This window comes from Phascolarctos cinereus, unplaced genomic scaffold (genome assembly GCF_003287225.1).
Source record: "Phascolarctos cinereus isolate Bilbo 61053 unplaced genomic scaffold, phaCin_HiC Scaffold_726;HRSCAF=1367, whole genome shotgun sequence".
In the NCBI taxonomy this organism is placed as follows: Eukaryota; Metazoa; Chordata; class Mammalia; order Diprotodontia; family Phascolarctidae; genus Phascolarctos; species Phascolarctos cinereus.
The window spans coordinates 39,978,112-39,991,664 of NW_027556098.1; the positions used below are offsets into that span (position 1 = coordinate 39,978,112).

At 37.5% G+C, this 13,553-nt stretch overlaps 1 protein-coding gene across 3 annotated transcripts in view; it reads left to right on the forward strand.

Moving 5' to 3' along the window:
- The window catches only part of PRDM15 (PR/SET domain 15), a 178,280-nt gene that overhangs the window by 65,108 nt on the left and 99,619 nt on the right, over nt 1–13,553 (forward strand). For all 3 annotated transcript variants that reach the window (XR_013482842.1, XM_078146478.1, XM_020976245.2), the window contains exon 5: nt 6,175–6,427. Coding sequence is in view for 2 of the 3 variants with exons in the window: in XM_078146478.1 (XP_078002604.1) it covers nt 6,175–6,427 (253 nt within the window). In the remaining variant the exon portion in view is untranslated. The remainder of the gene's footprint in view (nt 1–6,174; nt 6,428–13,553) is intronic.

Below are 13,553 nucleotides of genomic sequence, written 5' to 3' on the forward strand. Positions count from 1 at the left end.
CTTGGCAGAGGATCCACTGACCAAGCTCTCCTGTTCTCATACTGGCTTCAACCTAGTAGTTTAGTTGAGCAAAGATCATGTCTCTGATGTTTGCTTTCACGCCCCACGAATAACATGTGCAGTAGGAATTACTGGCAAAATTCTTTCATTGATCCTGACCCCAGAAGAAAGATCCCTTGATTGTCTAGGTTCCATACCACTTGAATAGACCAAGAATCAATATATATAAATATATTATCTCATCCATCCTTCAAGGATCTCTCACATGCCAGCCATGAGGTCTATAGCTCAGCCCATTATAAGGACTTGTTAGTATTCCATTCCTCAGAGTGTCTCCTGTTACCAGATTAATGGTTACTGAATTCCTTTCTTGTAGAGGACAGAACCATTAGTAAACCAGGCAAAATGGTGCCTCTCAGGAGCCAGGTCCTCATTAGGTGGGAGCCAATTGGACTAGGGGAGGAGACAGGGTCTCTGTCTTCATGTAGGTCTGAACAGGAGATCTCAGCCTCTGGCAGAGGTATAGCTGGTTAAGAGCACTAGCATCTGAGCAGTTGTGATTTTGAATGTACTATTTTTTATTTAGTGATAGAGACTTCCTATCTCTTAGCCATCTTTCTTTACCACAATCATAATAGGCAACTCTGGACAAAGAGTGATATATGACCTTGTGCCATCTGTGTAGTAGCAACTAGGTCCCAGTAATAGGTGAATGACTACTTTTTTTTTTTTTGGCAAGGCAATTGGGGTTAAGTGACTTGCCCAGAGTCACGTCTGAGTGTGGATCTGAACTCAGGTCCTCCTGACTCCTGGGCTGGTGCTGTATCCACTGCACCACCTAGTTGTTCCAACAACTTCTTTGCTAAATTGGCGCAGTGAATAGATGCTTTTGCAAACTTGTAACTCCAAAAGCCTAACAGTTACTTATTTTGGTCACCCCTTAGTGCTTACAAAAAAGTTCACCCAGCCTAGTCTTTATGAACAGAGACTTCCAAAAACATGAGTCCTACAGAGTCATAAGGGCCCGGAATGAGAGACTTCTTGGATGACCCAATTTAGATCTGGGGTTGGAGCCTGTTTTTGGTTCCATTCAAAAGAGGCAGAAATGAGTGTGGGAGCCAAGAAATGTGGGCCATCAGAATACCTGGGGGTGGGGGGAGCAGAATGTAGTTTTTCTAATACATGAAAAATCCAGTAGGTCTCATGGGGAGGCAAATGTCAGTTGCTTATAATGGATGGCTCCTGGAATCCTCTGGGTTTTCACTACCTACTGTTATTTCCCAAAACTTGACTGAGCTGGCTGGACCCTGGATTTTCTTTGTTTGTTTGTTTGTTTGTTTGGCTAGGCAGTGGGGTTAAGTGACTTGCCTAGGGTCACACAGCTAGTAAGTGTTATGTGTCTGAGGCCAGATTTGAACTCAGGTACTCCTGAATTCAGGGCCGGTGATCTATCCACTGTGCCACCTGGCTGCCCCCATGGATTTTCTTTAGGTGATTTCCCACCCCTTGGCCCTCATGTGGTCCACAATTGCATCTAAGGCCTCTGCTACCACAGCTTCATTTAGCCCTGTCAGCATTGTGTCATTAATATATTGTATATTATTGCCCTCAGGACAGAAGACCTCACTTTCAGGTCTCTGTCCACCAGAAGGTAACAGCTTGAGGGAGAGAGCTCAAGTAGCCTTGGACAAGAATTGTAAAAGTATATTAGACTCCTCAGACTCCTAACTACTCAGGAATAGAAAAGAAAGCACTGGTGAAGTTAATATACTCTAGAAGCCACATCAGTGGAGCCTGAGGCCACTAAAAAGATGAGTCAGCAGCTAGGCATGTGAGACTTAGCTACTTTACCAATCAAGTCTTAGGGCCAGCTTCCATGGCTTTTAGTAAAAGAACTAGCCTAACCTTACACTTGTTGTTTAGTCATTTCAATCAGGTCTTATTCTTCATGACCCCATTTCGGGTTTTCTTGGCAAAGATACTGGAGTGGTTTTTGCCATTTCCTTCTCTAGCTCTTTTATTTTTTTTTCTTTAAACAGATAGGAACTGAAGCAAACAGGATTAAGTGACTTGCCCAGGGTCACACAGATATTAAGTGTCTGAAGCCAGATTTGAACTTCCTGGTTCCAAGCCCAGTGCTCTATCGACTGTGCCACCTAGCTGTTCTTAACCTTAAATAGAGGGAGTTGAAAGTAACTTGAGTATAGCATACAATGGTTCTATAATATGTAGAGGTGAGATGCAATCACCCCAATTTCATCTGCAAACAGGAGCATCTGGAAGAACTTACCATTAAGGGATAAGCTCTTCCATTTGGACTTTATGCAACACATCCTCCATGACTTTTTGGTGAGCATACCGGGCTTGATCTGTTGTTTGACAATGATAATTAAAGAATCATTGAACAAAAACACCTCTGACTGTATCTTTTAAGAGATATTGTATAATTTTAATATACTCAAGAGAGATATTTTCTTGGAGCAAAGCCTCTTGGGCTACAATCTTCCCTACAAAGTTAAATGCTTCTTAATAATCAGCAAAATTAATATAAACAAAAATCAACAAAAGTAAATATGATATTATCTTGTATTCTCTAATCCTTTGTGGTCTACTAGAAATCATATACAGAAAGATAGTCTTAGTGCATATGTAGATAATTCCCATAAAAATTTTATAAAGCCGAAAAAGTAGGCATATGAATGAGTAGTTATTGATATCTTCTCACTTTCTTTTTTTTTTATTGATATTATATGTAATTCTTTCCAATCGCTGAGTATCCTGTCCTCCTAAATAACTTGAAAGTCATTTCTTCAGTGCTTTCAGAATTGAGTCATAGCCAGAATGGATCTCTTCTATGTGTGCTTAATCTGATTTGGCTGTTCTACCTTATTTCATTTTTTCCCATTGTTTTTACATCATTTCCTGATATTCCCCCCTACCTACCATCACCACCACACACACACACTCTTCTCATTTGAACCCTCCCATATAACACAAAGTCTGATCATGTAGGCCATATCCGATGCCCTTGGTCCCTCTAATAAGAAGAGGATGTGTGTTAGTTACATTTTTTTTTGAAGCCTAGATTGTTCATTGAAGTTAATCTGAATTCAAGGGATTTTTAGTATTTTTAAAAAATTGTTATTATGGTCTGCTTTTTATCAAGGCATAAAAATCTAAGCAAGTGTGTTTAAATGTTGTATTTATCATTTTTTATGGCGCAGTCATTTATAATTCTTCTATTCTTTAATAAGGGGGACCTACTTTGTTGCCAGCTTTTTTTTTTATGCCATAAAGAGTGCAGCTAGGAATATTTTGTTGTATATGGGACCTCTCTCTTTTTTTTTCCAACAAGTTTCAATTTTTATTGATATCTTTTGTTTTTACATTGGCATCACATCTGAATGATTTCTCCCTGTCTCCTACCCCCGTGCCTTGTAACAAGGAATAAAAAATAAAGAGGAAAGGAAAGTAAGACTAATCTATACAATATAATCATCATGCAGTGGTCCATATCCATGGTGCCTAGTTCTGCAAAGAAGGGAAGGAGATCCTAACAGCACAGGTTTAGAGCTAGAAGGGACCTCAGTGATCTCATTTTCTCAGATGAGGAAACATGAGGTGTAGTGAGTTTTTTAGGTAGTCCCCAAGAGAGGAGGGATCTGAATTCTAGTCTCTGACTCTACAACTAGGACTCGTTCCATGACACAGTCTGCCTCCCTGGTATTATATTCATTTCTTTTTGGTAGTCAATACTGGTGATTATAATTATACAATATTCAGTTTCATTCTTTCTTTCCATTATTTCCATTTATGTTATTGGCTTCATTGTGTGTATTTTTCCCCAGGTCTGCTTACTTCACTCTGTTTCAGATCATAATTCTTCCCAGATAGATATTTCTTAAGTTCTTCATATACATGTCTTAGATTTCATTATTATGCCATAGTATGTCATCATTCTTCTAAATAAATTGACATCTACTTTGCTTCCAGTTCTTTCCTTCTACAAAAATACTTTTATGAATATTTATTTTGTTATATATAGGACTATTCTTTCTTTCTTTCTTTTCCCCCTGACCTCCTAGGTGGGCCAGCGATAGGATCTCTGAGTCTAAATGTGTGGGTATTTTAGCTACTTGCTTGACACAATTCCATAGTGGTTGAACTAAGTGAATTAGTGTGTGTCTGCTTTACACTCCTGTAGTACTGACTATGCCCAACTTTCATCATCTTTGCCAATTTCTTGGGTGTGAGAAGACATCTCAGGCTTGCTTTGATTTGCATTTCTTTTATTATTAGTGATTTGGAGCAGTTGGTTTTGCTGTTAAAAGTTTGCATTTCTTTTTGACAACCGTTGATTCCTATCTTTTGACCGTTATGCATTGTATAATGATTGCTGTGGACTTTTCTTCTCATTACTGGTGAAGTGTCTGGGTAAAAGGGTATCAACAGTTTAGTAACTTTGTTCCCCCTAGTTCCAAATTGTTTTCCAGAATGGTTGCACCAGTTCATAGTGCCACTGTCAGCAAGTCAGCGTGGCTGTCTTTCCACTCCTCTTCAATGAGTTTTTAATGAATTTCTTCTAGTTTGAGGTAATTCCTCAAGGTTGTTTGAGTTTATCTTTCTTTAATTATTAATGATTTTAGGAGGTTATTGTTAGTTTATATTAGTTTTTGTTTCTTCTTTTGAAAAAAGCACTTGTTTATATTCTTTGTTTTATGTTTTTTATTCTTTCAATAGAATTTTGAAATGGTCAGATTAGAATTATTATAATTACACTACATTCTTATCTTTATTCTTTCTGTAGCTAAGTGGCCCAGTGAATAAAGTGCTGGGCCTGGAGTCAGGAAGACCTGAGCTCAAATCTGGCCTTAAACTCATAGTACTTGTGTGACCCTGGGCAAGTCACTTAACCTCTTTTTCCTCAGCTGAAATGGGGACAATAAAAATAGCATCTACTTGACTGGGTTGTTGTAAGGATCAAATAAGATAGTATTTATAAAGTGCTTAGCACAGTGTGGCACATCATAGGTACTTAGCAAATGCTTGTTTCTTCCCCCTCTTAAAGTTTGGTATTAGTTTTGTATTTTGCTTTAACTAGTCAGTGTTCTGACTGTACACAACTTATTCTGAAATGATATTCACTCAGTTTACCAGCTGTTTTTTCTGCATGTTAAGATAACAATCAGTTTCGGTTTTTTGTGTGATTTTTGGTACTTTCCATTTCTGACATCTTCCCACTGTCTTTTGGAATAAAATAATAGGTTATAAGAGTAGTAGGAAACTTACTCTTTCATTTCATTCGAAAATATCCTGAAGCACATTTCTGTTTTCCTTAGTTACAGTAAAGTTACCAACTATCAAATGATATGCTGACTTGGTTTGGAGGGATTTTTTAAGATCATCATAGAATTATCCTACCTCTACATCATCTGCAGCAGAAATTCATGCACACAGGGCAAATTTACGTGGTCTTTTTGCTTGTGTTTCTGATGAACACTTCAAGATTAGATGATCAAATATCCAATGAAATCATCTCTTTTGGGGAGTTTTTTGATTGACTTTGTATTCATAAACAAACTTGGCCATATCCTTGATTGGTTTACGATTTCTCCTTGGAGGAACAATCAGTCCTTTTATTTACCTATGACTTCATTACATTTTCTGGTTACATTTACAATGAAAGTATCAATAGTGATATTGTTCATTTTCCTCTGAAGTATGGCAACACTGGGCATTAGACAAGTATCTCACATTTCAAAGTACTAACATCAAAGATAAGGTTTATGGATGACCTAGCAACTATGATATTTTTGTCATCCTCTGCCCCAAAGACTTTGTACTTACTTTGTACTTTTCCTTGTTCTGTGGTTCTCTGGGGTGAAAGAATGTATTACTTAGTACTGGTAATGAAACTTTGCCTTTGGGTAGTTCGCAGACAGTAGACAGTATGTTACCTAGATTATAGAGCCACCTTCATGGTGCCATAACTTTAGTGTCTAATCTAAGCTATGCAAATCCATCCATGTATTGTCTATCTCATATGTTAAAACATGGCCCTTAGGAAATTATTGCCTTAGGTATTTCACTTTTCATTTTTGTGTCAAGGTTTCTGTCGTATCTTTTCCTGTTTATTTTAGTAGATGACCATACCATTGTCTTTCCACTTGTTAGGTTTTCCAGAAGGATGGACACTCAATTTGTTTTGATACATCCAACGAGGATGACTGCAACTGGATGATGATGGTGAGGCCAGCAGTAGAATATGAACATCAGAACTTGACTGCCTTTCAGCATGACAATGACATTTACTTCACTACCTCCCGGGACATTCCTCCAGGCACTGAGTTGCGAGTGTGGTATGCAGCTTTTTATGCCAAAAAAATGGAGAAGCCAGTGCTGAAGCAGGTCTCCAATATTGTGCATGGTATGTGGGGGAATGACAGGCGTTTATTCCCCTTTTTGGATACGTAGCCAGCCAGTATTCCACTGTGCCTTTAGCAGACACACCTAGTAAAGAATTCTGAATTAATAAAATAAGCTTGTTTCATATATTGGGTTAACCTTTTTTAAGAAGGGTAGGTTTTTGTCTTTGGGTGGTTTGATTTGTGACTGCTTACAAAATCATGGACTTTACTTTCCTGTAATGTTAAAAATGATTTACCTGTGGAAAACTTCAATTTTTCTTCCCTATCATCTGCCCTGCAAATGTTTACAGCTAACTAAAAAAGGGACCAGGCCAGAAAATGTTAAAGAATTAACTAAGACTTGTACTGGAAACATCACTTAAAGTTCTAGTCCTGTTAACCAAGCAACAATAACATTATTTTTGTTTATTAAGGATAATATGTTGCTTTTAAAGTTTTTCCTTTATTTAAGAATGCATCTTTCATCTTTTAACTGGAAAAAAATCTACTCTTATCAGCTTTGCCTTGGACTTTTTCCCACTCTTATTTTTTCACCCTTTATAAAATACTCAGAGGCAGGTGTAGTGTTGTGGGAAGATTCCTAGATTTGGAGTCACAGGATTAGAATTCACATCTCAGTTCTGCTATTTACTAGCTACATAACCTAATCCTTTTTGAATGCTAGTTTGCTATGTAAAGTGAGGCCAGCAACAGAATACAAGCATCGGAACTTTTGGACAACATGCTTTTATAGGCGTTTCTATTTATTGTGGTTCCCAAACAGAGGTTCCCAAATTCGGTGATACCACCCTCAGAGGGGTCCTGGAAGGATCCAGGGGGATGGTAGTAGCCTCAAGTGCAATTAGGGGGCATTGAATAAAAATAAGGGGGCAGTGGAAACATAAAGAAAGAAGAGAAGAAAAGAAAATTTTGAAAACCATTCATACATATTTCATCTATTGTGTAACAGAGTTAAAGTTGTAATGATTACATTATTTTCCAAATAAACACACAAAATGCAAATTATAATTAATCAGTATTCAAGTCTGCTGACAGGTTTTAACAAGCAAGTGTTGGCAGGCAAGTATGTAGCACATTATTGGGAAGTCCAGCATGCATTGGCAGGAATATGTGTGTGTGTAGTAACTTGTTTACAACATACTATATGGTTACATGATGTAATATTGCATCATCAAAATATCAATGCAGGAAAAACCCACAAATTTATAATAAACTATTAAATTTAAGATGTCATTTTAAAAAACATTATACATTTTTTGAAATAACACAGATTTTAAAAAACCCGTTAAAGAGTTAAAGAAAGTAGATTTCCAGAAAGGTGCTGAATTTTACATACATACATACATACATACATACATACATACATACATACATACATATGTATATATATCTTTAAAGGGGACAGTAGGCCAAATAAGTTTGGGAACCTCTGTTCTATCCTGTTCCAATAACCTTTAAATCAGGGCTATTTCTCCACTGCTTAAGTAAGGATCTTTTCTTCCTCTGGGAAGAAACTCTTATCCATGGTTAAGGAAAAGTAGCAATTCTTTTCTTTTTTTTTGGCTTAACAAAATTTAGCAAAACCTTTTAATCTCCCTGGGAGGGAGGAAGGGAGGAGCCCATTATGTTTCAATGAAGAAAAATATCCCCGTTGGCTACTTTGGGTGGAAACAGTATGAACAAAGTCTCAAAAGGTGAAATAGAGTCACATTGTGAAGGACTTGAAATGACAAATTATTAAGTTTGTATTTTGTTGATGAGATAATAGGTTATTGCTAAAAATTCTTGATAATTGTTACAGTTGATGGTGATGATGATGATGATGAAGATTATGACAACCATTTATGTAGCACTTGTTATATGCCAGACACTGTGCTAAGCACTTTATATTATCACATTTGATACTCACAATAACCTTGAGTGATAGGTGTTATCTTTATTGACACTTTTACTGGGTTTTTTTTGACACTTTTACAAATGAGGAAATGAGATAGAGATTAAATGATTTGCCCAGGTTTATGTAGCTAAGTAAGCATTATAGATCAAATTTGAACTCAGGTCTTCGTGACACCAGGCCCAGTGCTCTATCCACTGCACCACCTAATTGCTTTTGATATATTTAGACCTGTGCTTTAAAAGATAACGAGTTTAGAAGCTTAGAAAGTAACCTTGAAACCTATTGCTGTAGTCCAGGCCACAATGGATGAGACCTAGAATTGTTTTGTGGTCATAGAGTTGGGGAGGGGGGTGCCAGGAGGTGGGAGAAAGAGGTTGGTCCAACAATTGGCTTGACTAAAGAATTCATTCAGCTTTAGGGTATTCTTAAACAAGGCTTATTCACTGATCATAAAAGTGATCATAAACAAGCTCATAATGTGACACACCACCAAGTGAAAGTTAGTCTACAAACACTTATTAAATTCTTACCACGTGCCAGACACTGTTCTAAGTGTAGGGATACAAAGAAAAGCAAAAACTTTATCCCTGCCCTTAAGAAGCTAGCCTCCATTGCCCCTATCTCACTTGGTGATCCCATTAGCTCCCAAAGATTCAAATATCAGCCCTACACAGATGATTTCCAGGTCTTTGCATCAAGCTCCAGCCCCTTTCCTATGTCACCATCTGCCTTTTAGATTATCTTAAATTAGGGGCAGCTAGGTGGCGCAGTGGATAGAGCACCGGCCCTGAAATCAGGAGGACCTGAGTTCAAATCCAGCCTCAGACCAAACACTTGACACTTAACTAGCTGTGTGACCCTGGGCAAGTCACTTAACCCCAGTTGCCTAAAAATTAAAAAAAAAAGATTATCTTAAATTAGTGGCTAAACAGAGCCTTTTTTATTTGTTCCTGGAGACAATAGGGAACTCCTGGAGTTTATGGATGGAGGGAGGCTGTGACATTGTCTGACCTGTACTTTAGTAGAACAACCCAAGTGGATGATGGATTGTAGTGGGGAGAGATGTGAAGCAGCGGGACCTTCTAGAAGGTTATTGCAGTGGTTCAGGCACCAAGATGGTGAATGTATGATGAGAAGAGGTTGTGATGTTATGAAGACAGGAAAGAAAATACTTCACAAGAGTTTCGGATACGTGGGGTCAGTGTGAGTGAGGAGTTGAGGATGACACTGAAATAAGCCTGGTGACTGGGATCACCGTGTTTCTCCTGGCAATAAGAGGAATATTGTGAGGGTTTGTCTAGAAAGATAATGAGTTCAGTTTTGGACTGTCTTGTAATGTTTCCAAGCCTACCCTGAAAAGCAGATTGTTCAATGAAAAGTGAAAAGTAAACAAGTCAATTACTCAAGAGAAGCAAGAGTGTTTTAATAATGTGTTGTTGTTCAGTCATGTCTGATTCTTCATGACATGTTTGGGGTTTTCTTGGCAAAGATACTGCAGTGGTTTGCCATTTCCTTCTCCAGCTCATTTTACAGATGAGGAAACTGAGTCAAAAAGTGTTAAGTGACTTGGACAGGATCACACAGCTAGTAAGTGTCTGAGGCCAGATTTGAACTTAAATCTTCCTGACTGCAGGCCCAGCACTCTATCTATCACACCGCCTAGCTGCCCATTATAAGTAGATTACTTTTTTCAGGCTTCTGAGTCTAAATTTTAATCATCAAAGACTAAAATTTGATTTTAGTTGAATTTTCAGTTTCTTCATCCTTTTGTAATGCAGTATTTGCATACTTATGAATGCTGATTTATATAAACATGTTTTGCTTTGTAAAATGTCCCTCTTTGGCTATCTGAAACTGCTGGGAATTTTGTCTTTCTGCTCTTAAAGTATAGCATATTCCCTCAAAGGCAATAATGAAGTAGTGTCACTGAAGGATCAAAGGTGTGTTTTAGGAAAATTTTTCTACTTAATGTTTTGGAGAAGGAAATATTTAAAAGTAAAAAGGTCACATTCAACATGGTATTGTGGATAGAGTACAGAACATTGAGTGAGGAAAACCTTATTTGAATCTCTCCCCAGACTTAAGCAATATGACCGTGGTTGAATTACTTAACTGCTCTGGGCCTCAGTTTCTTCATCTCTATAAAAAAAAAGGATTGAATTCAGTGACCTTTTAAGGTCCCTTATAGTTTGAAATCTATGATCAGTTAAAAGATTCAGGAAAAAAGTGTCTTGTGGTAGTGGTAATAGAAATGAGAAGGAAAATAGTATCTGGCAGCTGATTCCATATGGGAGGTAAAGATTAGGGAGGAATAAAAGATGCCTTCAGAATTTCAGCTTGGGTAACTGGGAAAGTCATGATGTCATTTAGTCAGGAGGAAGAACTGATGGGTAAAGATTCGATTCAGTTAAATTATTTGCCAAGCCCCTATTATATGTAAGGCAGTGTGTTAAATTTGTTGAATTTGAATTGAGTTGTATTCAGATAGAGATGTACAGCACCTAGTTTAGTACATGTAAATTAAGATAGTTACTAATCTATTCATTCATTCATTCAGTTAACAAATTATATGCAAATGATGTACATTCCCCTCAGAAGTGAGGGGAATATAAACACAAAAAATTTCATCTTCCCTGTTCTCAAAGGTCTTGTAGTTTGGCAGAAGTTAAGATGTGTATGAATATGTTTTCTAAATTAGAATGAGAATATTACATAGAAGAACTGAAATCTCAGGCAAGAGGGGGCCCCTGAGCTGAACCTTACAGGAAGAGAAGGTTTAGAGATTAAATGCATGGAGGTAGGAGAAACGAAATGAAGTCAGCTCTTTGATTAGAAAAAAAAAATCCAACACATTTAGTTAAATGCATGCAAAATAATTGCTGCAGCATTCTAATTGTGACCTTTCTTTCTCTCACATGCTTTAAGAAAACTGAAGGGAATAAAAGGTCACACTTTTTAGACATAGAAAATGTATAATTCTGAACAACTTTTGTTTCCATCTAAGCGGTTTTCATTGTAAATGTGAATTCTGCAGAATTACATCAGGAATACTGTGGAAGGAAAGTTCTCACATGACCATAGATTTAGAATTGGAAGGATGGTTAGCATCATCTAGTCCAGCCTCTCGTTTTACAAGTGAGGAATATGAGGCCCAAACACACACATGCTATCTTCCTTTATATGTGGAATGGAATATGACAAGGGAATAGAATCTCACCCAGCTCTCTGAGAGGCCAGATAAATAATAAGTAGCAGAACCTGAGTCCTTCAGTTCCAAATTTAGTATTATCTCCACCATGTCATACTGCCCCCTCACTTGTTGCTTAAATGTGTCTGCTATAGAGAACTGGAACAGTACAAAGATGAGGTTAGAGCCTGGATTCCTAGTCTCCTTTGGGTCATAAAGTGTTGGGTTTTTACCAGCCAAATTTTAGAATTATTGGTTAATTACCCTTGGTAATTGGTTAAAATTAATAATTGGTTAAAAACCCTTACAGTGCCAGAGTTTGCAGCATGCTTGACTTTCGCTCTGTCAAAATAATAAAAATACCAAAAAGCTGTGATAAGGAAATGGCCACATACACATATTCTATAAAGGGTTATGCGTACACACACACACACACACACACACACACGTGCTATTTTACCTTTTCTCTGATTCCTTTATGTTTGGAATGGAATATGACAAAGGAATAGAATCTCACCTAAATCTCCAAATACAGCAATCTTCCACTAAAGATTTAACAGTAAAGTATACCATTAACTGACTCTGAAGGTCAATAATTGTCACAGTTTAACAGTCATGATCCAGACATAACCTACCTCCCCCATATCCCCAAAGGGCACTGAGCTTTTATATAACTCTTTATAGCTCAAGGGGCACAAATGTCACAAACTGATTCTCAGAGGGCACTTCTTTCATTTTAATATACCGCTGACACAGTGAAAAATTAAAATGGATAATTGTGGATGAATTTAAATGTATTCAAATTTAACTTCCCTAATCCCAGAATTTCACTAGCAAATTGGTGCATGTATTACAATTTACAAGATATCATTAGTTTACATGAGTATTATCTGCACTGTGGGTGGCATCACTGTAGGATTAACTGATTGCTGGTCACTTTTTTTTTTTGGGCTTTTAGCCAGCACTGCACAAAGCAGTGTTCCTGTTGAATCAGAGTCCAGTCAGTGGACTTGTAAAGTATGTTCTGCTACCTTCCAAGAACCACAGCTACTGACTGGTAAGGCCAACAGTTACCGAGGAAAATACCCTACAAACAACTATGATGTGTTTCCTTCATACTACCAATAATTGTTGGCATTATTATGTTTAGCTCCAGAAAAACACTATACTATGTTTCTTTTTGACTCAACTCTATTACTCCCTTAATGCCACTTCTTTCCCTCTGTTGATTATCTCCAGTTTAGCCTGTCTGTATCTTATTTTACATAGTTGTTTTCATGTTGTCTTATTAGACTGAATTCCCTGAGAGCAGGGATTGTCTTTTGCATTCCTTTGTATCCCCTGTGCTTAACACAGGGCCTGGCACTGTAGATCAAATTGGTACTGCCTGTGTGTGCCTGCAAAGGGTAGTGGGCAATGTTCTCTTCCCTAGTTATCTGCTTTACTGCAAGTCATTTACTTTGATGGACCTATGATTTTATTGATGTCATTAGTTCTACCTGTGCAGATTTGTAACCTTTCATGCCTTATCATTCCATCTGCTTTTTTAATCTATGTCTTTCCATAGATCTTTCTTAGAAGACACTTCAAACACACTGGAGACCTTCCTCATTCTTTCTATATCTCTGTATATACTAGTGCAGCACTCGAAGCGTCTATTGTTTTGTTGTGTTGGTGGTGGTGGGGTGTGTGTGTGTTGTGTGTGTGTGTGTTTATGTAACTGATCCACCGCCTTTTGAGATTATACAGATCCTTATTGATATCTTTTATGCCACTCATGTGCGAATCATCATAGATAATGTGCTGTAGCCTACCTATGTCTACCATTTCTCTTTCCATTCCCCTGTAAGCTAGTTTTAATTCTGCCACATAGCAGTAACAGGAGAATGTTGGTATTAAAGAGATAGGATTTTGCTGCAGTTTGCCACTAGCACTGTGACTTGTTACAGTACTCGAAACTTCTGTTATTAAAGATTTATTCCTTTGGTTCTTAAAGGGAAAAGCCTTTTAGGATTACATAAATGCAGGTATCTTAAGGTGG